This window comes from Phyllobates terribilis, unplaced genomic scaffold (assembly GCF_046119375.1).
Source record: "Phyllobates terribilis strain yellow unplaced genomic scaffold, ASM4611937v1 Scaffold_7__3_contigs__length_470593459, whole genome shotgun sequence".
In the NCBI taxonomy this organism is placed as follows: Eukaryota; Metazoa; Chordata; class Amphibia; order Anura; family Dendrobatidae; genus Phyllobates; species Phyllobates terribilis.
In genome coordinates this window covers 323494606-323520745 of record NW_027362767.1, presented here as the reverse complement: position 1 = coordinate 323520745, position 26140 = coordinate 323494606, and the positions used below count along the sequence as shown (strand labels likewise).

At 43.7% G+C, this 26140-nt stretch overlaps 1 protein-coding gene across 4 annotated transcripts in view; it reads left to right on the top strand.

Annotated features, from left to right (window-relative positions):
* The window catches only part of LOC141154771 (uncharacterized), a 135905-nt gene extending 112593 nt beyond the window's left edge, over positions 1-23312 (top strand). For all 4 annotated transcript variants that reach the window (XM_073641167.1, XM_073641166.1, XM_073641165.1 and 1 more), the window contains 6 exons: positions 7914-7975; positions 8593-8713; positions 11722-11752; positions 19985-20166; positions 20625-20728; positions 22570-23312. In XM_073641167.1, the coding sequence (XP_073497268.1) occupies positions 7914-7975; positions 8593-8713; positions 11722-11752; positions 19985-20166; positions 20625-20728; positions 22570-22617 (548 nt within the window). In that variant the 3' untranslated portion in view covers positions 22618-23312. The remainder of the gene's footprint in view (positions 1-7913; positions 7976-8592; positions 8714-11721; positions 11753-19984; positions 20167-20624; positions 20729-22569) is intronic.
* The last annotated feature ends 2828 nt before the right edge of the window (positions 23313-26140 follow it).

Below are 26140 nucleotides of genomic sequence, written 5' to 3'. Positions count from 1 at the left end.
CCAATATTGTGGCAGTCTCTGTATCAGTATAATGCAATGTCCGACTACGCCACCCGTGGATTGCGGTCAATAAGAACCGCCGCTGCTGGACCGACCTCTGAGGCTGATGTTGTGAGAGCAGCAGAGTGTAGTATAACTCCCCACGGGAGGAGTTTAGCCTCAGGGTAGTGAGTGTGGATGATGGGAGTGATGGTGCACAGGCGCAGCAGGAACGACTCAGAGGCTTTGCAGTGCAGTTCAGGGTCTTTACTGATGATGATAAGGCAGACCCTCCTGGGAGTACTGGCTAGAATAAGAGGCCTGGTCAGTCTGTGAGCAAACTGGAGTTCCCCTGGCCAGGTGGAGTTGTAGGCCTCCCCGTCTATCTGCACTCTTCCTGGCTACCTTGCTGTAAGAGAGAGGAAGTAGCCCATGTCCCTGAGTGTACTGTGTGGTGCTCACCCGTATGGCTGGTGACTTGGGGCCTTCTGATAGCCCCCGCTCCTCGATGTCGGTGCTGGTCCCTTGCTCGTGACTGAGCCTCCGGGCTTCTATGGCCAGAGGACCTGAAATCCCCTGCCGGCGGGTTTCTGCTGCTGGGTATATATAAGTCCCCACAGCCTCGGACTCCTGTGTCTGGTTCTTGGCGTCTTCTGCCAGGACGAACTCCGCTTAGCTCAAGTCCCTGTCTTCAGCTTCTGCTCCTACAGAGCTCCTCGCTGTTACTTTCCCTGTGTCTAGAACAAACTCCAGGCTCTGACTGACTAACCCCGCCCCAGATCCAGTTTATATAGGGCAGGTTTCTCCCCTATCTGGTCTGGGACAGGAGGTGTTGCTTATTCAAGGGCTCCTGACCAGGGAACCTCCCACTTGCTCTTAGACGTAATATTTCTATCACTGTGGCAACCAGACCCCTGGGGTGCCACATTCCCCCCTAGTGAAATTTAGTACTCCGGGACTAAACACATTTTTGAAACATAATATAACAGGGTATAAACAATAACAGGAAAAGTACATTTTGTATTGATGGTCACGGCATTTCCGTAACCGGGTGTCCATATCACCCAAGGTGAAGTTTTAGAACGGAATAGGGGACCTGTCCAAAGCAAACCCCAAACGTTGGCCCTGGGCGTGGCTGCAAGGCAAAGCTAATTTCTTTGGACCACACGGGGGCCACGCCAGACAGGTTTTTCTTCCGTGGCCGTCTTCGCAAGAGGCACCAAGTGCAACTATTTACAATGTAGTTCCGGTTATTCAGCGTCCATAACCTGTCAGTCCATGAACTAGGAAAACTAGAAAGACATAATTAATAACCAGGTAACAAAACATCAAACATTTTCAACTTTTACGTATATGTACAGGTAGATATATACTTGGCGTTAGATTCTCCAGCGAGCGGGCATCTGTCCTCTAGTGCTCCTGGTGGACCTACATAACCCACTTTCTGGCTCTGCACTACAGGGTGTAGGAGGTGTTGCGGGTAGGCCTGGCAGTTTCCTGCGTACTCTTTGGCTTACTAGGGGCACGGCAGGCTCACTACTCGCAGAGGGTTGATTCTCCTGGGCTGCTGGTATGGATTCTTCTGCCTCCTGGGCCGGCTGCTCTTCTGACACTCCCTGTTCTTCTGTAGGCCCTTGAGGGGCTGGCTGGAGAAAGGTGAGGACGGGTACCACGACTGCGTTGTTGATTTGAGTCCAGGACCGGGGAAAGTCTCCGAGTATGGTACTGATCATTTCTTCCCTTTCCTCTACGGGTTGAGGGTTCTCTTGATCTTCGTCAGGGCTTTGCAGCTGCTCGGGACACTTTTTCAGGTGGTCTCTGGAGACAATGGCTGTGGTCTCTCCTCCATCCTTACTGATTACACAGACTTTTGGATTATCATGACTTGAAGGCAGTACTGTGTATGGGTCTTTTTCCCACTGGTCGTCCAACTTGTGGAGCCGCCTCTTTCTCTTCAAGACCTGCTCTCCAGGTACCAGGGGAGCAGCAGGAGCATGCTGGTTATAAGCCTTCTCTTGCCTTTCTCTTGCTTGAGACAGACTTCGCTCGACGCTCTCCTGTACTTTCCGATGCTGCTGCTGCCGTTCTGTATCCCAGTCTGTCTCTGGCAAGATGTCCTCAGGTGTCAGGGCTCCCATATCCAGGTCAATAGGCAGCTTACCAGGTCTTGCTCTCATTAGGTAAGCCGGGGTACAGTTGGTGGAACCTACGGGGATGTGATTATACAAGTCCACCAGATCAGGCAGTTTTTCAGGCCACAGACTGCGTTCTTCCAGGGGCAACGTTTTTAGAAAGTCTATCACCACTTGGTTCATTTTCTCACATAGTCCGTTGGTCTGAGGGTGATAGGGCGTTGTTCTTATCTTCCTGCAGCCATACTGATTGCAGAACTCTTGGAAGACCTCCGCTTCGAAGGCTGGTCCTTGGTCCGCCAGCACTCACCACGTGTCCCAGGTACTGCACCTTTAGTTTCAGGAGGTGACACTTGGAGGGTTTCACCTTTAGGCTGTAGCTTGCCAGGGCGTCAAACACTTCTGCCAGGTGTTTCAGATGGTCCTCGTAGGTTTTGGAATAAACGATGACATCGTCCAGGTATAACAGGACCATCTCGAAATTCTGGTGTCCCAGACAGCATTCCATCAACCGCTGGAAGGTTCCTGGTGCGTTGCAGAGCCCGGACGGCATACAGTTGAATTCGCTGAGACCCATCGGGGTGGTGAATGCAGTCTTCTCCTTGTCTGCCTCTGCTACAGGAACCTGCCAGTACCTGCTAGTAAGATCCAAAGTGGAGAAGAAGTTAGCAGATTTTAATGCAGCTAAAGATTCTTCTATTCTAGGTAACGGGTACGCATCTTTGTGTGTGATACGGTTGACCTTTCTGTAGTCTACACACATTCTCATTGTGTTGTCCTTCTTTTTCACTAGAACTAGTGGAGCATCCCAGGGGCTACAGCTGTCCCTGATTACCCCAGCCTCCTTCATGTCCCGCAACATCCCCTTTGCATGCTGATATTGTGCAGGGGGTACAGGTCGGTATCTTTCCTTTATGGGTGGATGGTCTCCTGTGGGGATGTGATGTTCTACCCCCTTTACTCGCCCGAAGTCTAGCGGGTGTTTACTAAAGACTCTTTCGTACTCCTGAACCACCCGGTAGACTCCCTGTTTTTGGTGTGAGGGAGTGGAGTCAGTACCCAAATGTAGTTGCTGACACCAGTCCTCCATTTGTTTCTTAGAGCCGTTACCTTCCTCTGGTTGAGATGGAGGCAAGGGTTCCATGGCCCTTACAGAATTTTGGTTTATGGTGAACAATTTGGCTAGCGTGGCATACCGGGGCAGGTATACTTCTCTCTCCCCGATATTTATGATGCGGACAGGTACCCTCCCATGGCGTACATCGACCACACCCCGTGCTGTCAAAATGGTGGGCCTACTGTCTGAGTAAACAGGTTCCACCATTGCTTGGTAGTCTCTACCTCTTAGACCAATAGCTGCCCGGCACCAGATCATCATCTCACTTTTCGGGGGCATGGCAATAGGGAACGGGTCACACATTCTCACGCTACCAATCTCACCACCAGATAGTTCCACTTGTTACCGTTTCATCAGTGCCCGGATCTCTTTTTGGAGAACACGCTGCTGGCTGGAACTGGTGTTCTTGGCAACCTGCTGTAAAATGAGAATTATCTCTGCAAGACAATTTTCAATCACGTTAGTTCCCAAGGTTATTTTAGGGTGACTCTCATGACGGTCAATGTCCACAATAATCAGTCCTTGTGCCGCCAGTTCGACTTTACCGATCTTAATGGTCACCTCTTTGAATCCCACCTGCAGCACGGGCTGACCATTGCTGGCGATGATACTTAGGTCGTCATCTGGGTAGCGGGTTATGTCTGAGTCATTCCAATACCGCTTAAAGAGCACATAAGGGATGGTAGTTACCTGTGACCTGGTGTCTAGTAGGGCACTCATTGGAATGCCATCCAGTACCACAGGCAAGACTGGATGCCCCCCTACATATTTATCACGCCAGTTTGAGGGGCCTGATGATCTTATGCCTGGGGGTTGGCCCTCTGCCCCAGGTTGTGCCCGTTTAAATGACAGTACCTTGCCATATGTCCGGGTTGATTGCAGCGGCGGCAAATGGGTTGCCCGTCCTCGTTGTATCTGTCGCTGGGTCTTCCTCTGGATGTTGGGATCCTCCTCTGTCGACGCCACGGGACGTCCTCCGGTCCGGACGCCAGCTGGATCTTTCCTGGAGGAGAGACCTGTAAAGACTGCACAGTTCTGGTTAGCGCGGCTACGCTTTTAGTCAGCTCTTGGACCTGATAGTGCAGGTCTGTAGCCGGGTTGTTGTCCAAAGCCTGCGCACCAGCTCCTACAGAGTCTGTAGACAAGGGCGCCGCCTCCTAATGATAGGTAATAGCAGGGCGCCGGTGGGTTACAGCGCTACCCGGTGCCGGTTCTCGGAGAACCCGGATGGCCCTGTCTTTGAACTTTGCAAAGTCTAAACCAGGGTTCTGCAAGGCCATTGCACGTAACTGGGTTCGGTGGGCGTTGGACAGCAGACCCTCAATGAATTGCTCAGTTAACAGTTCATCTGCATTCCGCACACTGTCAGGGTCTGCCTGTTTAATGGCTCCCAGGGCCTCTTGCAAACTCAAAGCATAGTCTTTTATACTGTCTTGGGCCTACTGCTTGCACCCATAAAATCTCATTTTGATCTCGGCTGAGGTGCGGGTATCAAAAGTGTCCTTCAGGCGGGCCAAGATCTCCTTTACGGTCTCCTTGTCCCAGACTGACCAGGACTTTACTTCACGCTGGGCTGCGCCGGTTAACTGGCCTATCAATATGCTCACTTTCTGTCCCACCGTCAGGGGGTATACTTTAAATAGGCTGTACAGTCTCTCTTTAAAGTCGTTTAGGGTATGCGACTCCCCTGAGTATTGGGGCAGCCAGGCGGCTCCGTGGATGTATGGCATTGTGATCGGCATTACTGCGGCAGTGGCCGCGCTGGTGGTAGAGGGTCCCTCCGTGTCCGTCATCTTCCTCCCCCCTAGTTAAGTGTGGCCTACCTTCCGTCGATCCTCTTCCGTAGGCCGCGGCTCCGCTGGTGCTGCGTCGCGTCCTGGTGACATCAGCGTCGCTCTCTCTCCTTCCAGGACCTTGCGCAGCGTTGGTGCGTAGGGCGGGGCTGTTTGAACGTCCACACCCCTCTTCTTCCCACGCGGTGTCCCGAAGATGACGCCCGATGGCGGGAAAGCGGCTGAGGATGGCGGGAAACGGCTGAAGATGGCGGGAATCGGCTCCGGACGGCGGGAAAACTCTTTTTCAGGTAAGTATGAAGTCCTTTTCAGGCACGCAATACCCATTTGTGGCGGGTTGGTCACAATCCTGCCGACTATGCCAAAAAGCTGACTCGCCCCCTGGGCCGTGGGGCACCCGGGACCGGACTTCAGGGCAATGCTGGGAGTAGTAGTGGCGACCCGGTCCCGTGGCTCAGGGTGGCCAGACCAATATTGTGGCAGTCTCTGTATCAGTATAATGCAATGTCCGACTACGCCACCCGTGGATTGCGGTCAATAAGAACCGCCGCTGCTGGACCGACCTCTGAGGCTGATGTTGTGAGAGCAGCAGAGTGTAGTATAACTCCCCACGGGAGGAGTTTAGCCTCAGGGTAGTGAGTGTGGATGATGGGAGTGATGGTGCACGGGCGCAGCAGGAACGACTCAGAGGCTTTGCAGTGCAGTTCAGGGTCTTTACTGATGATAAGGTTGACCCTCCCGGGAGTACTGGCTAGCATAAGAGGCCTGGTCTGTCTGTGAGCAAACTGGAGTTCCCCTGGCCAGGTGGAGTTGTAGGCTTCCCCGTCTATCTGCACTCTTCCTGGCTACCTTGCTGTAAGCGAGTGGAAGTAGCCCACGTCCCTGAGTGTACCGTGTGGTGCTCACCCGTATGGCTGGTGACTTGGGGCCTTCTGATAGCCCCCGCTCCTCGATGGTGGTGCTGGTCCCTTGCTCGTGACTGAGCCTCCGGGCTTCTATGGCCAGAGGACCTGAAATCCCCTGCCGGCGGGTTTCTGCTGCTGGGTATATATAAGTCCCCACAGCCTCGGACTCCTGTGTCCGGTTCTTGGCGTCTTCTGCCAGGACGAACTCCGCTTAGCTCAAGTCCCTGTCTTCAGCTCCTGCTCCTACAGAGCTCCTCGCTGTTACTTTCCCTGTGTCTGGAACAAACTCCAGGCTCTGACTGACTAACCCCGCCCCATATCCAGTTTATATAGGGCAGGTTCCTCCCCTATCTGGTCTGGGACAGGAGGTGTTGCATGTTCAAGGGCTCCTGGCCAGGGAACCTCCCACTTGCTCTCAGACGTAATATTTCTATCACTGTGGCAACCAGACCCCTGGGGTGCCACATATCAGCTGTCAGGTTTCCTTTAAAGGGAACCTGTCACAAGGTTTGACCAATATGAGATACGGCCACTACTTTTCAGCCCTCATATACAGCATTGTATAATGCTGTATATAAACCCCCAATCTGACGTGCAAGACAAGCAAAAGAGCTTTTATTATACTCACCTGGGGGGCGGTCCGGTACAATGGGTGTCACTTGTCTTGGTCTGGCGCCTCCCTTCTTCTTTTGATGCCGTTCTCCTTCTTGCTTCATGTGGATGACGCGTCGCTATAAGCTTTCCCGACACCTGCGCACTGCAGTACTTTGCTCTGCCCTCATCAGGGCAGAGAAGTACACCTGGGCAGGAGTGCGATCCGGGGACACTGTGTGGATGACGTAGGGACGCGTCATCCACACGAAGCAAGAAGGAGAATGGCATCAAAAGAAGAAGGGAGGCGCCAGACCAAGATGAGCGATACCCCTCAGACCCGACCGCCCCCCAGGTAAGTATAATAAAAGCTCTTTTTCTTTTCTCGCAGGTCGGATCGGTGGCTTATATACAGCATTATAGAATGCTGTATATGAGGGCTGAAAGGTGGTGGCAGTATATCATATCGGTCAAAACTGGTGACAGGTTCCCTTTAAGGGGGTTTTCCCACGAACAAAAGTTCATTTTAAAAATTGGCTTTGTCTGTGCATGGAACATGGTCTGATCATACCACATCTCCTGGGCAGGGGAGGAAGCAAAAGATTATACAGACAGGACAGCACGGGATCGCAGAGGATTTATTTTGTGAGGTAAAACATTTCACTGCCTGTTTTTAAACAATATTTTACCTCAGAAAATGAATCCTCTGCGATCCCGTGCTGTCCTGTCTGTATACTCTTTTGCTTCCTCCCCTGCCCAGGAGATGTGGTATGATCAGACCATGTCCCTGTATGGTCAGACACAGCCATTGTTTAAATTGAACTTTTGTTCGTGGGAAAACCCCTTTAAGAAACCTCATGCACATGCTACAAAATATACAGTGGGTACGGAAAGTATTCAGACCTTTTTAAATTTTTCACTCTTTGTTTCATCTGAATACTTATGACCATGTGATATTTCAGTTTTTCTTTTTTAATAAATTTGCAAAAATTTCTACATTTCTGTTTTTTTCAGTCAAGATGGGTGCAGAGTGTACTCTAATGAGAAAAAAAAATTAACTTTTAAGAATTTACCAAATGGCTGCAATGAAACAAAGAGTGAAAAATTTAAAGGGGTCTGAATACTTTCCGTACCCACTGTATCTACAGCGTAAATTGTGGGTTTGCGATCCACAGTATGTCATCTTATGCTGCTGATGTAGATGTGAGTTTCACCTTTCTTTTTGTAAAGGGTAAAATGTGCACATTCCCACACCTTGATATCCACAGTGGTAAAGACCTTTCCGCTGCCGGAGGTTCACAATGAATATGTTCCAAGAGATAATAATAGCTGTAATACCTGTGCTGGTAAATGCAGTTATACAAATTAACTTCTCATTTTTCATATTATTTACCAGGTAAAAGTGCTTCTCCGAATAAGCAAAAGGACAAGTCCAGCACCAGTACAAGTAGTGATGAGGTAGGTTAGGCTGTCTGCTAATTTTTTTCCCATTGTTGATAGAATTGTCAAACTGACATACTCTCTTTTTTAGGCCACGTTCACATGTTCAGTATTCAGTCAGTATTTTACATCAGTATTTGTAAGCCAAAACCAGGAGTGGGTGATAAATACAGAAGTGGTGATGTGTTTCTATTATACTTTTCCTCTGATTGTTCCACTCCTGATTTTGGCTTACAAATACTAATGTAAAATACTGACCAAATACTGAACGTGTGAATGTGGCCTTAATGTAAGACTTTGCAGCAATCAGCAAATGGCGACTAATGCAGCCGCTCATACTTCGGCAATCAGCAGATTTTGCCGGATAAGTTCCCATCAGCTATACATTTTCCTGTGGGCAGTTCTGGTCTACCACAGTGAGAGTCCTACTCCTTAGCACAAGGGCTTATAGTCAGGGGTTATCTATATAAGAGAAACCACTTATTGACTACTACCTGTGCTTATCTTCCTATACTATCAAGGAATAATCTAGAAAAGCGATTGATTTGAGATCACCTTGCAAAGGCATATTTGCAAAATGGTTCAATTATTATAAGTTTTCCTATTGTTTTGATATGAATTTCCTATCTTTATAGGGTCAGAAAGGTTTAGACGTGATCGACCAGAACATTACACAAACTACGGAACAAAAGGAGCAGAAACTACAGAAGACCGTCCTTAATGTTATCTATCAATTAGTCGATGAAGTTTTAACAGGTACCGCACATTGTATAGAAGTCATCCTTCCATGTTGTACATAGATTTCTACAGAACTAGTGGCTGGGTTTAGGATTAGCATTAGAATTAGAATTAGTTTGATGACATATGACTAAAACATAAAGGGACAGACATTTTTCGGGTATGTGCACACAACTTATTTTTTAGGTGGGTGAACACCACAAGGTTTACAAGAGGAAAAAACTTCCTGAAATGCCAACATTTTTTTTCTTAAGCGCCTTTCATTTTTTTTTTTTTTTTGAGTGCTTCTTCAACGTTTTTGGCCGCTGGTGTTATCTTTTAGCCTTCCCATTGCTTGTTTTGTAAAGTATAGATTTTCAGAGCAAATAACCCCTGCCATCTTTGCAAACCTAAAGCGGTTAAAAGGCGCTCAAAAACCACCTGAACATATAAACAGCAATTCATTTTTTATATAGAAATAAATATGTTCATTCTTTTGAGTATTTAGATGGCGCTCTTTCAGGCAGGTTTTGGAGTGGAACCACCTGAAAAAAACACTGTGTGCACCTACCCTCAGGCGTTTGCTTGAAAAACTGGGGGCACATTTTTTATTCAGTTTCATGTGACTTAAAGAGTTATTGACAAAAAATCAAGTTTTCCACTGCCTACCATAGGAAAGGGAATCACTTTCTGATAGCTGGGGGTCCAACCACTGGGACCCCCTATGTCCCCGGAATTGGAGCTCTGGATCCCTGAGATTGGGGCTCTGCAGCTCCATCCTGAGTGGAGCAGAGATGCGCATGCATCAGTGGGACTGACGGAAGAAGCTGAGTGCAATTTAGGATGGGACAGTAGAGTCCTGTTCACAGGGTTTCCGAGCCCCAATATTGGGATCGATGGGGATCCCAGTGGTCGGATGCCCATCCATCATCAAGTTATCCAATATGAATAAGGTATAACTTGATTTTTTAGGAATAACCCTATATTTTACTTCCATTTTGGTTATAGTGGGTTACACTTATTATTTTAATTAATCTGCAAGAGCAGCTACTTGTTAAGATTGGCGCACCATGTGAGCAATGCTGCCTTATTTCTATCTGTGGCCAGATTAACATCCTGCCAATGAATCTGAAAGCTAAGAAAGACATCAGGCCTTGAAATAAAGTCTCTAAAAAAGTTCATAAATGAATCCTGAAGAGCACATCGCTAAAGCTCTATTCACTTTTTCCGAACATATTTGTCACAGGGGCTTTGTAAATAGTGGGTGCAAAGGAAAGGTGTATCAGATCAATCAATCAATCAGATCAATCAGATTCCTCCTCTTATTTCCCTGAGACCATGTGAAATAGCAAAGCCTAAATCTGACTGGTTACTTTGGACAATTACTCAACTTTTTCTTTCTGCTAGTTCTGTTTAGTCAATATCCAATATCTTTAAAAAGGCTTCTGGGTTTAGAATATTCATGGCTTAACATTAGGATAGTCCATGAATATTATACCTGCAGAGTTCTGACTCTCAAGACCCCCAATGATCAGCTGTTTTGCAGCGATCCCACAAGCACAGTGGTCCCTTCAGCCTCTTCAATGTCTATATAGTGCCATCTACCTGGACACCATCTAGTTGGTAGCAGCGGTGAATGATATTGCTGTGATGTCCCACTTACCCTTCCTAATAAGCAGATGACAAGAGTGATACAGAGCGATGTAAATATTGAAGAGTCTTGCACAAGCGCCGCAGCCTCCTCAAACAGTTGGTTAGCCGGAGTGCAGAGAGTCGGACTCCCACTAATGTACCAAAGGGAAAAATGGTGGTGTGCTGCGCTGCTGGTGAAGAATTCACAGAATACAGATGAATAGAAATGGACTGTAGTTTATTCCCAATGCGTTTCTAGCTCGAACCGACCTCTTCTTCAGGGTAACCACAATAAAGATCTTCCCCTGAGGAAAAGGTCCTTTCGACCTAGAAACGCGTTGGGAATAAACTACAATCCATTTCTATTCATCTGTATCCTGTGAATTATTCACCAGCAGTGCAGCACACCACCATTTCTCCCAGCAGCACCTAGGGTATTGCTATCTAAGGTTATTCACTTGCTGTAGTTTCACAGCATCACAAGGTGAGCGCAAAAAACTGCAATAAAACAACATGCTATTTGCTTAATGCCCTATGTGTTCTTTTTGTCAATCCCTAGTCTATTGAACTCCCATTAATGTAGGATTGATGGCCTATCCTAATGATTGCTCATCAATATTCTGGTCCTGGAAATCCTTTTAATAAATCTGCCTCCTTATCTCCGAGAATGTAGCTGGATACTGTGTTAAAAGATATACAGTTCTGTTCACATCTCCTTTCATAGAAGGTGGGATGTCCAAAGTATATCTCCAGTAGAAGGCTGTGATGAATGACTCTTAACAGGCATCCATTGTCATACGTCGCTCACTTGGAAATTATATACTTTACTGTATCCCTCTGTGTTGGAAAGTGAAGCTGACTATGCTTTCCTATACATGATATTGACTCATAATGTCCAGTTTTATGCCAAATGGACACTCTTCTGGCATATGCTGGCTGCATGTGACCAAATGTGTATGTTATCTATATGTTATCTCATTACAAGACAAACCTACAACTGTATTCACAAAACGAGATTTGAATAGAGCCTTATGGCCCCATGCATATTAGACTAAGGTCATCCAAATCCATCGATATTGGCATTGGCAGGATTGGCTGATAGTCTAATGGACATGGGGGACTCCCGATTCTCCCCTGACAGATTATATCTGAAGATAAGGATCTGGTATATCCAATTTCCAGCAGGCGTTGCTTTCATTCTTTCAGAGATAAGTCGTTACTAGGCGTCTTCCATGACGAACACAAAAGTTCCTGGAAAAGCGAGCGCTCCTGTGTATGGAGGGTCTTGTCAGCTGAACAATCTTTCTGCCGACAGCTGTCTATTGTGTATTGAAGACTTTATTCTTGTGTTGTCAGCAGTTTTAGGTGATGTCTTATAGCTGTTATACCTAACTAATAATTATTACCCATTTTAGGTGGTGTCATTAGTTTCCTGCACAGAATTGGGTAAGTACATTCTTCATTGTCTATGCGAACATCTTGGCATCTACCCACTTTTCAGTATTAAAAATAAGAGAAGGGTCATCAGCAGTAATCATAGTATGGCCGGGGTCCCACTAGCGAATCACATCCGATGCGATAGTGATATGCTAATGACATTCTGCTTCTGCTCTGCTGCCAGGGGGAGCCAAACGTCATTGCTCCGTGCTGCGATCCTCGTGCATGGAGAGGATCGCAGCACAGCTGCGGAGGGGATGGAGAAATCAATTTCTCCATCTCCTCTGTTGCTGGCATCGGCGGAAATCGCACTGCACTTGGGTGTTATCCGAGTGCAATGAGATGTTTCACACGCATCCATAGATTATATGTGTGCGTGCGATCCGAATGCAGCATGCTGCGATTTTTTTTCCAGCCCGATCGCAATCCGATCGATGCTGGAAAAATAAACGCAACTTAGCACACACTCATAGGATTAAATTGGTCCGAATGCAATCCAATTTTTTATCAGATTGCATTAGTCTAATTTAATCGCAAGTGAGAGCAAGCCCTATATCCAATCTCAGCAGATCTTACCAATGCTGGAGCAGGACATGTATGCTCAGTGGCTTAATATGTGATGTTTGGTTTCAGAGAAGCCTTTCTTAAAAAAGCTTGTCCAGCAGATAGATATTGATGTTATATTCTTGGTATAGCTCATCAATATTCGAAAGCAGGCACCCCCATGACCAACTGCAGGTGCAAATTACCAAAGTGTTTGGGGGTTAAAGATAGATATTTATGAAGGACATTTTAGGTATCGGACAACCCCTTTAACTTTCAGCTGGCAATCTTCATTTCTTATTTCATTTTTAGACATCTGATATGCACTTTGCTCCTAGATTTCGGTTCCTCTTGTGGGTTGACTCTCCCAGTAATACATGCTGAATGTGAGGGCTGTGAATCTAGAACACTGATGCCTTCACTAGCCATCATGTGATACCATAGCCTGTATGAGGGATCTTCATGTGCCGACAGATACTGATGCTGATGAATGTCTGATTCCCTTTTCACTCCCCATAATTTCTCCCTCTATGCGCTCATACACTGCCATTCCCCACATCCTCCTTCCCTCTGCGCACATGTATGTGCTCATCTTCCTATCTACTCTCAGTACAGCCTGTACGATCTGCAATTCTTGATGACTTGTTCCTTTTTTGTCTCCATATTATTATCTCCCATTTACATCCTCACACCCCTGTCTGCTGCTATGTGTAACACTGAGAGAAGGGAGGGGAAAGTGGAGAGAGCAGACATAGTCAGGAGCAGGGCTGCAGAAGTGGTTGGACAGTCAGGACTCTACAGCTGAAAATTAGGACTCTACAGTGAGGACTCTACAACTGAAAACTAGGACTCTACAGTCAGGACTCTACAACTGAAAACTAAGACTCTACAGTCAGCACTCTACAACTGAACACTAAGACTCTACAGTCAGCACTCTACAACTGAAAACTAGGACTCTTCAACTGAAAACTAGGACTCTTCAACTGAAAACTAAGACTCTACAGTCAGGACTCTACAACAGCAAAATAGGACTCTACAGTCAGGACTCTACAAGAGCAAACTAGGACTCTACAGTCAGGACTCTACAACTGAAAAATAGGACTCTACAGTCAGGACTCTACAACTGAAAACTAGGACTCTACAGTCTGGACTCTTTAACTGAAAACTAGAACTCTACAGTCAGGATTCTACAACTGAAAACTAGGACTCTACAGTCAGGACTCTTCAACTGAAAACTAGAACTCTACAGTCAGGACTCTTCAACTGAAAACTAGGACTCTACAATCTGGACTCTTCGACTGAAAACTAGGACTCTACAGTCAGGACTCTACAACTGAAAAATAGGCCTCTACAGTCTGGACTTTTCAACTGAAAACTAGGACTCTACAACTGAAAACTAGGACTCTACAGTCTGGACTCTTCAACTGAAAACTGACTCTACCATCAGGACTCTTCAACTGAAAACTAGGACTCTACAGTCTGGACTCTTCAACTGAAAAATAGGACTCTACAGTCAGGACTCTACAACTGAAAACTAGGACTCTACAGTCAGGACTCTACAACTGAAAACTAAGACTCTACAGTCAGGACTCTACAACTGAACACTAAGACTCTACAGTCAGCACTCTACAACTGAAAACTAGGACTCTACAACTGAAAACTAGGACTCTACAGTCTGGACTCTTCAACTGAAAACTAGGACTCTACAGTCAGGACTCTTCAACTGAAAACTAGGACTCTACAGTATGGACTCTTCAACTGAAAACTAAGACACTACAGTCAGGACTCTACAACAGCAAAATAGGACTCTACAGTCAGGACTCTACAAGAGCAAAATAGGACTCCACAGTCAGGACTCTACAACTGAAAACTAGGACTCTACAGTCTGGACTCTTTAACTGAAAAATAGGACTCTACAGTCAAGACTCTACAACTGAAAACTAGGACTCTTCAACTGAAAACTAGGACTCTTCAACTGAAAACTAGGACTCTACAGTATAGACTCTTCAACTGAAAACTAAGACTCTACAGTCAGGACTCTACAACAGCAAAATAGGACTCTACAGTCGGGACTCTACAAGAGCAAACTAGGACTCTACAGTCAGGACTCTACAACTGAAAAATAGGACTCTACAGTCAGGACTCTACAACTGAAAACTAGGACTCTACAGTCTGGACTCTTCAACTGAAAACTAGAACTCTACAATCTGGACTCTTCGACTGAAAACTAGGACTCTACAGTCAGGACTCTACAACTGAAAAATAGGCCTCTACAGTCTGGACTTTTCAACTGAAAACTAGGACTCTACAACTGAAAACTAGGACTCTACAGTCTGGACTCTTCAACTGAAAACTGACTCTACCATCAGGACTCTTCAACTGAAAACTAGGACTCTACAGTCTGGTCTCTTCAACTGAAAACTATGACTCTACAGTCAGGACTATACAACTGAAAACTAGGACTCTACAGTCTGGACTCTTCAACTGAAAACTAGAACTCTATAGTCAGGACTATACAACTGAAAACTAGGACTCTACAGTCTGGACTCTTCAACTGAAAACTAGAACTCTATAGTCAGGACTCTACAACTGAAAACTAGGACTCTACAGTCTGGACTCTTCAACTGAAAACTAGAACTCTACAGTCAGGACTCTTCAACTGAAAACTAGAACTCTACAATCTGGACTCTTCGACTGAAAACTAGGACTCTACAGTCAGGACTCTACAACTGAAAAATAGGCCTCTACAGTCTGGACTTTTCAACTGAAAACTAGGACTCTACAACTGAAAACTAGGACTCTACAGTCTGGACTCTTCAACTGAAAACTGACTCTACCATCAGGACTCTTCAACTGAAAACTAGGACTCTACAGTCTGGTCTCTTCAACTGAAAACTATGACTCTACAGTCAGGACTATACAACTGAAAACTAGGACTCTACAGTCTGGACTCTTCAACTGAAAACTAGAACTCTATAGTCAGGACTATACAACTGAAAACTAGGACTCTACAGTCTGGACTCTTCAACTGAAAACTAGAACTCTATAGTCAGGACTCTACAACTGAAAACTAGGACTCTACAGTCTGGACTCTTCAACTGAAAACTAGAACTCTACAGTCAGGATTCTACAACTGAAAACTAGGACTCTACAGTCAGGACTCTTCAACTGAAAACTAGAACTCTACAGTCAGGACTCTTCAACTGAAAACTAGGACTCTACAACTGAAAACTAGGACTCTACAGTCTGGACTCTTCAACTGAAAACTGACTCTACCATCAGGACTCTTCAACTGAAAACTAGGACTCTACAGTCTGGTCTCTTCAACTGAAAACTATGACTCTACAGTCAGGACTATACAACTGAAAACTAGGACTCTACAGTCTGGACTCTTCAACTGAAAACTAGAACTCTATAGTCAGGACTCTTCAACTGAAAACTAGGACTCTACAGTCTGGACTCTTCAACTGAAAACTAGAACTCTATAGTCAGGACTCTACAACTGAAAACTAGGACTCTACAGTCTGGACTCTTCAACTGAAAACTAGAACTCTACAGTCAGGATTCTACAACTGAAAACTAGGACTCTACAGTCAGGACTCTTCAACTGAAAACTAGAACTCTACAGTCAGGACTCTTCAACTGAAAACTAGGACTCTACAATCTGGACTCTTCAACTGAAAACTAGGACTCTACAATCTGGACTCTTCAACTGAAAACTAGGACTCTACAGTCAGGACTCTACAACTGAAAAATAGGACTACAGTCAGGACTCTTCAACTGAAAAATAGGACTCTACAACTGAAAAATAGGACTCTACAGTCAGGACTCTTCAACTGAAAACTAGGACTCTACAGTCAGGACTCTACAACTGAAAACTAGGACTCTACAGTCAGGACTCTTCAACTGAAAAATAGGACTCTACAGTCAGGACTCTACAACTGAAAACTATGACTCTACAGTCTGGACTCTTCAACTGAAAACTAGGACTCTACAGTCTGGACTTTTGAACTGAAAACTAGGACTCTACACTCAGGACTCTACAACTGAAAACTATGACTCTACAGTCAGGACTCTTCAACTGAAAACTAGGACTCTACAGTCTGGACTCTTCAACTGAAAACTAGGACTCTACAGTCAGGACTATACAACTGAAAACTAGGACTCTACACTCAGGACTCTACAACTGAAAACTAGGACTCTACAGTCTGGACTTTTCAACTGAAAACTAGGACTCTACAACAGCAAAATAGAACAGAACTTTTAATAAGAGTATAGAAAAATACATAATAATAAAAGGAAAAATTAAAGCAAACCTCCCGCATTGGCGCTGTTCCTGTGATTTCAGCACCGGGTCTACCCGGAGCTTGTGTATCATTTTTATTCATTGTGAGCACTGTGGCAAAACAGCAACTGCTAATGGCCTGCAACTTTCACAATTCCTTTGGACATCTAAAGTTCATCTGAAGGAAGTGTGAGCAAAGCAGCCCATCAGCAACCGCAACAACAGCATCAAGCAATGCCCTGGGAGACCTGCCGCCGACATCACTGGAACAGCGTCAGTGCGGGAGGTGAGTATCTGTTATTATTTTACACTGGGGAATACAGTTGTCTGAGTAGTGGACAACCCCTTTAACTTCCTTAGTGACTACACCTATAGCTGAGATGTTGTAAGATTGCTTCTGATCCTATAAATGGTACAAGCAGACCTTTGTAAAAATATTAGCATTTACAATACAACGTTTTAATCTGGGCAATGACCTTGACTGCTAATATTCTCAAAGTCTACAGGCCATTTGCAGAGATAGGAACACGCTTAAATTGCTCATTTTCTTATGGTGTTAGGCCTCATTCAGACCTTCATGTTGCACGTACGTGTTCTATTTTACGGATACAACAAGTACCCATTGTAGTCTATGGGGCTGTTTACATGTCTGTTTTTTACCGGCAGCACGGATGAAAAGTGCCAATACAAATATATGGGTCCGTGAAAAACACGTACAGTACAACGATGGCATCCGTGCAAAATATAGGAGAAGCTTTGTTAATTTATTTATTTATCCCTACGTGAAAAACACTGATGATATAGGGACCAAATACTGATGACACACTGATGACACAGGGACCAAATACTGATGACACACAGATCCAAAACACTGATGACACACTGATGACACAGGGACCAAATACTAATGACAGAGGGACCAAATACTGATGACACACTGATGACAGAGGAACCAAATACTGATGAAACAGATCCAAAACACTGATGACACACTGATGACACAGGGACCAAATACTGATGACACACAGATCCAAAACACTGATGATACACTGATGACACAGGGACCAAATACTAATGACAGAGGGACCAAATACTGATGACACACTGATGACAGAGGAACCAAATACTGATGAAACAGATCCAAAACACTGATGACACAGGGAACAAATACTGATGACACACAGATCCAAAACACTGATGACACACTGATGACACAGGGACCAAATACTAATGACAGAGGGACCAAATACTGATGACACACTGATGACACAGGGACCAAATACTGATGACACACAGATCCAAAACACTGATGACACACTGATGACACAGGGACCAAATACTAATGACAGAGGGACCAAATACTGATGACACACTGATGACAGAGGAACCAAATACTGATGAAACAGATCCAAAACACTGATGACACACTGATGACACAGGGACCAAATACTGATGACACACAGATCCAAAACACTGATGATACACTGATGACACAGGGACCAAATACTAATGACAGAGGGACCAAATACTGATGACACACTGATGACAGAGGAACCAAATACTGATGAAACAGATCCAAAACACTGATGACACAGGGAACAAATACTGATGACACACAGATCCAAAACACTGATGACACACTGATGACACAGGGACCAAATACTAATGACAGAGGGACCAAATACTGATGACACACTGATGACAGAGGAACCAAATACTGATGAAACAGATCCAAAACACTGATGACACAGGGAACAAATACTGATGACACACAGATCCAAAACACTGATGACACACTGATGACACAGGGACCAAATACTAATGACAGAGGGACCAAATACTGATGACACACTGATGACAGAGGAACCAAATACTGATGAAACAGATCCAAAACACTGATGACACACTGATGACACAGGGAACAAATACTGATGACAGAGGGACCAAATACTGATGACACACTGATGACAGAGGAACCAAATACTGATGAAACAGATCCAAAACACTGATGACACACTGATGACACAGGGACCAAATACTGATGACACACAGATCCAAAACACTGATGATACACTGATGACACAGGGACCAAATACTAATGACAGAGGGACCAAATACTGATGACACACTGATGACAGAGGAACCAAATACTGATGAAACAGATCCAAAACACTGATGACACAGGGAACAAATACTGATGACACACAGATCCAAAACACTGATGACACACTGATGACACAGGGACCAAATACTAATGACAGAGGGACCAAATACTGATGACACACTGATGACAGAGGAACCAAATACTGATGAAACAGATCCAAAACACTGATGACACACTGATGACACAGGGACCAAATACTGATGACACACAGATCCAAAACACTGATGACACACTGATGACACAGGGACCAAATACTAATGACAGAGGGACCAAATACTGATGACACACTGATGACAGAGGAACCAAATACTGATGAAACAGATCCAAAACACTGATGACACACTGATGACACAGGGACCAAATACTAATGACAGAGGGACCAAATACTGATGACACACTGATGACAGAGGAACCAAATACTGATGAAACAGATCCAAAACACTGATGACACACTGATGACACAGGGAACAAATACTGATGACAGAGGGACCAAATACTGATGACACACTGATAACAGAATGACCAAATACTGATGACACACTGATGACACAGGGACTAAATACTGATGACACAGATCCAAAACACTGATGACACAGGGACCAAATACTGATGACACAGATCCAAAACACTGATGACACAGGGACTAAATACTGATGACACAGGGACCAAATACCGATGACACACAGATCCAAAACACTGATGACACACTGATGACACAGGGACTAAATACTGATGACACACCAATCTAAAACACTAATGACATACTGATGACACAGGGACTAAATACTGATGACACAGATCCAAAACACTGACACACTGAAGACAGAGGGACCGAATACTGATGAGACACAGATCCAAAACACTGATTACACACTGATGACACAGGAACCAAATACTGATGACACACTGATGACACAGGGACTAAATACTGATGACACAGATCCAAAACACTGACACACTGATGACAGAGGGACCGAATACTGATGAGACACAGATCCAAAACACTGATTACACACTGATGACACAGGAACCAAATACTGATGACACACAGATCCAAAACACTGATGATACTCTGATTACAGGGACCAATCACTAATGACACAGGGACCATTTTTTTGCATATGTGAAAAACACTGACATCTGAATGAGGCCTTATACTGTAATTCTTGACCAGTAATGTTCATGAGTTAATAACTTTAACAAAACTTTTCACAACTCCAGAATTTATGTTTTCTTCTCTTTTTCTAAGCATCATGAAGAAATATAGTAAATATATACTAAACCATATACCTAACATGTATGCAGAGGAACTGATTATATGGTGCTTAAATCAAGTTGCTGAGCTGCTAATGTCTGAATTTCGTCCACAAGAGCTGACACCAAGTGAGCTACAGGCTAAGGCACTAGATGTCTTAAAAAATAAAGTTCAAGGTACGTTGCACCAGTAATATTTAAACAATATTACTGTTTTCCAAAAGAACACAATTAAAGTCCTTTAGTTTTCATCTTCTGTCAAGTGAAATTCTTAATTATATAAATTTATGTAAAAATTATTTAAAATGGCTTTGTCAGGCTCCCAAGTGTCATATCTACTTAGCCTCTGATTACATCCACTTAGCCGTACAATTACACATTTATGGACACTATTGGTGCCCATTTGACCCTATTGGGTTTTTGTCATTGTCTCTGGCATTTTAATAGCACAAGCTAAACATTCAGTGATTTTTGTTCTGCCCCAAATGATGGAATCACCTTTTGAGGCTTAAAAGCATTAATTGTGCAGCATAATGGAAGGACATGTTCAGTTCCTACCCAGATTTCCACCAAGATTTGTGGAGGTGGAAAAATAAGACTAATCTAAGCTAAATCTAACTCCTGGCCTCCTGCAGGACTTGTGACCAATTGTTTGGTGAAGATCGTTCTTAATGAGAACAATTTGAAGGCATCACATCAGGCTCTACAAGACCAACTTGCAAACAAAGAAACCCTATATGTAAGTAACTGTATATATTATATTTAAAAACAGATGTAATAATCATGTTGTATATGATCCCAATATTCCTTACAATGTTTATAATTATTTGCGGCTCTAATGCAAAACTTTTTATAAACTTTAGTCTCTAATTGTCTCATTCTGAGTTTGTTTATAAAGGATTTATATAAAATTCCACCCTAGATCATGTTGTGTTCATATATTTTTCAAACATCAAATAAAATTATGTAATTCGTTAGCTCCGTCTGTTTGGATGAACACTTGAACCTCAGTAGGCGATATGGTGCACTTAAAAGGACCTGTCTTTTTAAAGCGAAATAATAAGAAAAAAAGGTTTACCTAACACATGAATAGAAAGTATCAGCTGAAAGATTTTAGCTGAGATGTTTAGAACAGATATATCAGTATTTTACATCCTTCCCGTTGGGGCAAATTTTAGATTTTGTGTTGTCATTTTTCTCTCCTTTCTGAAACGAGCGTATAAAAATCATTTCCTATGTTAAAGAATTGCAATGTATCCTTAAAAATCTGAGCTGTACTGTTGATCCATATGGGATCCGATTTTCTTTTTAAACACTCAAACACTTAAATAGGCCTGATTCATCCAAAATACAGAAGAGTCCAGTGCGTGCTTTGATTTTTTTTCACACATCCAGTCTGTGTCAAAAAACGTATCCTAAGCCCAATTAAATAAGATTGGTCCCAGTGCTGGTTGTGTGAGGTCAGTTTTTTCAGACATCACTCGAAAATAAGCTCGTGTGAACGTAACTTACGAGCCATAATTATTTATATTTTTCCATCAACATAGCTGAATGAGGGTTTATTTATTGCGGGACGAGTGGCATCATTCACATTATCATATAATGTGCTAAAAATAGTAAAAAATTATTAAATGTGAGGTGACATGGTGAAAAACATAATACTATCATTGTTGCTCAGGTTTTGTTTCTACGGCCTTCTCTTTATGGTAAAAATGACCTGGTATGGTAAATTGAATTCTGTGGGTCAGCGCTATTACTATGCTACCCAATGTATGTATTTTTTTTCAGCTTTTAAAGAATTCATACATTTAAGAACAAAGTTTGGTTAGCCTTGCCATTTTTTTGAAACTCAGATCTTTTTGAATTTTTCTTCAATGGTGTTGCGTGAGAGCTTGTTTTTGCAGGTGGAGCTGTAGTTTTTATTGGTGTCTTTACCACAGTACCATGGGGTACATACAACTCTTTGATAGTTTTTTATTCCATATTTTTTATTTCTCGCCTAATACTTTGTGAGTGAAAACAATGTATGCTTTAAAAGATCTTTGGACTTTTATGGATGTGGTGATACAACAATATATATTTATTTATTTGTTTACTTTATTTTTTAGAATATGTAAACTGAGATAATTTGGTCTTTTTTTAAGTAATTGCAAACATACTGTAAATTTTTACATATTTTTTAGTCCTCCTAGAAGAGTATTGAAGAATTGCAGTATATTGACAAATGAACGACTTCATTACTCTCCTTTCTCCCAAGAAAGCACCTGCTCCATATACCTGTCTCTGACATATGAGATACATGCATGTCACATATCTGGAATGGGTTAACCATATTTTGCAGGATAGGACATGTTACATGTCTTGTAGTCCCTTATTTGTTCATGGGACAGGAGGGATTTTTATAGGTATTCCCCGAACACATCACATCTTACTTGCTGGCCCCATTCCTATTTCCTTGTAGGAATGTAGTCCTGTATGCCAAAGTACACAAAACCTATTACCATACCCTCTTTTATTCTTTGCTGGGATTATTAGGCTTTTTTGTACACTGAGCTTATATAGTGTTTTCTCTATTTTCAGGGTCTTCTGGAGGATCTTACAAAGATTATCACTAATGACCATCACTAATAATACATTGTACAGAGGCATAATATTATATATTACAGTATATACTGTAGTGGCGGACACAGACAGAAGAGACCCCTGTGCAAGAACAATATATGGATCCTTTGAAGTCAAATACCTCATCATAAAGCACAATTTCACTGGCTTTGGAGCTGGAAATGGGCCCCCTTAGCTCTTGGTCCACTGTGCGGCTGCACATGTTGCACCAATGGTGCATCCACCCCTGATGCTATGCCTGAAGTTATAACACCCTGTTACAAAAGGGAATACCTTTAATCTAGAGTTGTGCAATTCGATTAGCGCTGCCCTAGTTCAGCATCCAGTCCGGTCCTCCATTGCAGCTGGTCTTCGCTTCTGCGCGCAGCAACCTGGGCCTGGCACACTTGGCACCTCTGGCTTTAATTTGGCCTCACGACGTCATGATGTCATGTGTGGCTTAATCACTATGCCCCGTGATGTCATAATGTGCAAAGCGCATAACATTGAGCGGCCTAGTAAGTGCAAGAGATAGCCTGGATGATGGGCTCAGAAGTTAAGACCGGCTACCACACGGGCCTGGACTGGATGCTGGACCATGGGAGTGCGATTTGCTCATCGACTTGAATCTCCTTTTCCTGACTGTTTACATTTAATGTTTACATGTATAAATATGATAAGGCATAGTTATCACCCATGGGAATAAATATACTATACCAGCAGGGCAAAATTGTCTGTTTGTATCAGTTTAAAAGTCGATCAAACCCACAAACAATGACAGCGTTTTATACACCCCTGTACATTAAACAAAACATGCCAAACATGCATGAGTAGTGGGTTTTGCACATATATAAGTTTATCACCTATCCACAAAATTGATAATAAATATATCACTTATCCTACATGATTCATTTCAGCAGAATTGATGGTTTAGTAATCTGAGTCAGAGTCACAGAAGCCTCCACAATACTGCTCCATTCATGCAGTGGACTTTGAAACCGTTCTTGTCAGCAATGAGAGTCCAGCAGTCAGATGCCAAATGATCATACAGGTGCATCTCACTAAATTAGAATATCATCAAAAAGTTAATTTATTTCAGTTCTTCAATACAAAAAGTGAAACTCATATATTATATAGAGTCATTACAAACAGAGTGATCTATTTCAGGTGTTTATTTCTGTTAATGTTGATGATTATGTCTTACAGCCAATGAAAACACAAGTCATTATCTCAGTAAATTAAAATACTTTATAACACCAGCTTGAAAAATGTTTTTAAAATCCGATATGTTGGACTACTGAAATGTATGTTCAGTAAATGCCCTCAATACTTGGTCGGGGCTCCTTTTGCATCAATTACTGCATCAATGCAGCGTGGCATGGAGGCGATCAGCCTGTGGCACTGCTGAGGTGTTGTGGAAGCCCAGGTTGCTTTGATAGCAGCCTTCAGCTCGTCTGCATTGTTGGGTCTGGTGTCTCTCATCTTCCTCTTGACAATACCCCATAGATTCTCTATAATAGATTCTCTATGGGGTTAAGGTCAGACGAGTTTGCTGCCAATCAAGCACAGTGATACTGTTGTTTTTAAACCAGGTATTGGTACTTTTGGCAGTGTGGACAGGAGCCAAGTCCTCCTGGAGAACGAAATTTCCATCTCCAAAAAGCTTGTCGGCAGAGGGAAGCATGAAGTGCTCTAAAATTTCCAGGTAGACTGCTGCGCTGACTTTGGTCTTGATAAAACAGACCTGGACCTACACCAGCAGATGACATGGCTCCCCAAACCATCACTGATTGTGGAAACTTCACACTAGACCTCAAGCAGCTTGGATTGTGTCCTCTCCATTCTTCCTCCAGACTCTGGGACCTTGATTTCCAAATGAAAATTGGAACTCTGGGAACTTGCGGAGTGTGTCAATGACTGCCTTCTGGACATCTGTCAAGTCAGCAGTGTTCCCCATGACTGTGGAGCCTACTGAAACAGACGAAGTGACCTTTTTAAACGATTAAGAAGCCTTTGCAGGTGTTTTTGTTAATTATTTTAATTTACTGAGATAATGGCTTTTGTGTTTTAATTGGCTGTAAGCCATAATCATCTATTCTAATTTAGTGAGATGCACCTGTATATTTATCATGTATCCTGTTGTGAAGACATTGGATCTTCCGTGGGCAGAACACTACTCAGACAGAACAGGGTGAGGGTAAAACAGCATGGCAATATTTTATCGAACCACCAAACGGACAATAAACACATAGAATATTCCCAGCAAATGCCCAAGATGGTACAACATTACACAGTCTCACCCTTCCGCTCTGCCCACTGAGAATAGAGCAGCTGTGACTTTTGGACTTCCAGGGCCAACTACCTTAACCAATGGCCCCCAGCTTTTGGCGGGCCCCCACAGAGAGGAGGTAGCGGTAAGCTTAAGAAGCTAGCAGTCCATCGAGGTACAGTGGGTGCGGAAAGTACTCAGACCCCTTTAAATTTTTCACTCTTTGTTTCATTGCAGCCATTTGGTAAATTCTAAAAAGTTCATTTTTTATCTCATTAACCCCTTTACAGCCTGTGGCATATTAGTACGCACTAGGCTGTCACCCCCTGTTCAGCGCGGGCTCCGGCGCTAAGCCCACACTGAACCGGGCACATGTCAGCTGATTCTTACAGCTGACATGTGCCCGCAACAGCAGCGGGTGGAATCGTGATCCACCCACGGCTGTTAACATGTTAAATGCCGCTGTCAATCTCTGACAGCGGTATTTAACATCGCCCTGTGCCGGAAGCGCGTCACTTACCCCGCCCATCGATGACCCCGTCACGTGGTCGAGGGTCACTGATTGGTGGGCTGACAACCCTGGGTCTGCAGCAGACCCCAGTGGTTGTCATGTGCTGATCGCTATGAGCGCCATCTAGTGGTCGGCGCTCATAGCACAGGAGCATTTCTGCTACATAGAGGTGATCTGCTCATCACCTCTATGAGCAGAGGCGATCAGACAAGTGCTGCTTCTAGTCTCCTATGGAGACTATAGAAGCATGCAAAAAATGAAAAAAAATGTTTTTAAAAATATAAAAAAGTTTAAATCACCCCCCTTTAACCCCATTCAAAATAAAATAATAATAATAAAAAAAAAACTACATACACATATTTGGTATCGCTGCGTTCAGAATCGCACGATCTATCAAAATAAAAAAATAATTAATCGGATCAGTAAACGGCGTAATGAGAAAAAAATTCTAAACGCCAGAATTACTTTTCTTGGTCGCTGCAACATTGCAATAAAATGCAATAACTGGCGATCAAAACATCGGATCTACCCCAAAATGGTATGAATAAAAACTTCAGCTCAGCGCGCAAAAAATAAGCCCTCACCCGGCCCCAGATCCCAAAAAATGGAGACAGTACGGGTCTTGGAAAATGGCGACTTTTTTTTTTTTAGCAAACTTTGGAATTTTTTTTCACCACTTAAATAAAAAAAAAACTATACATGTTTGGTATCTACGAACTCGTAATGACCTGGAGAATAAGAATGGGAGGTCAGTTTTAGCATTCAGTGAA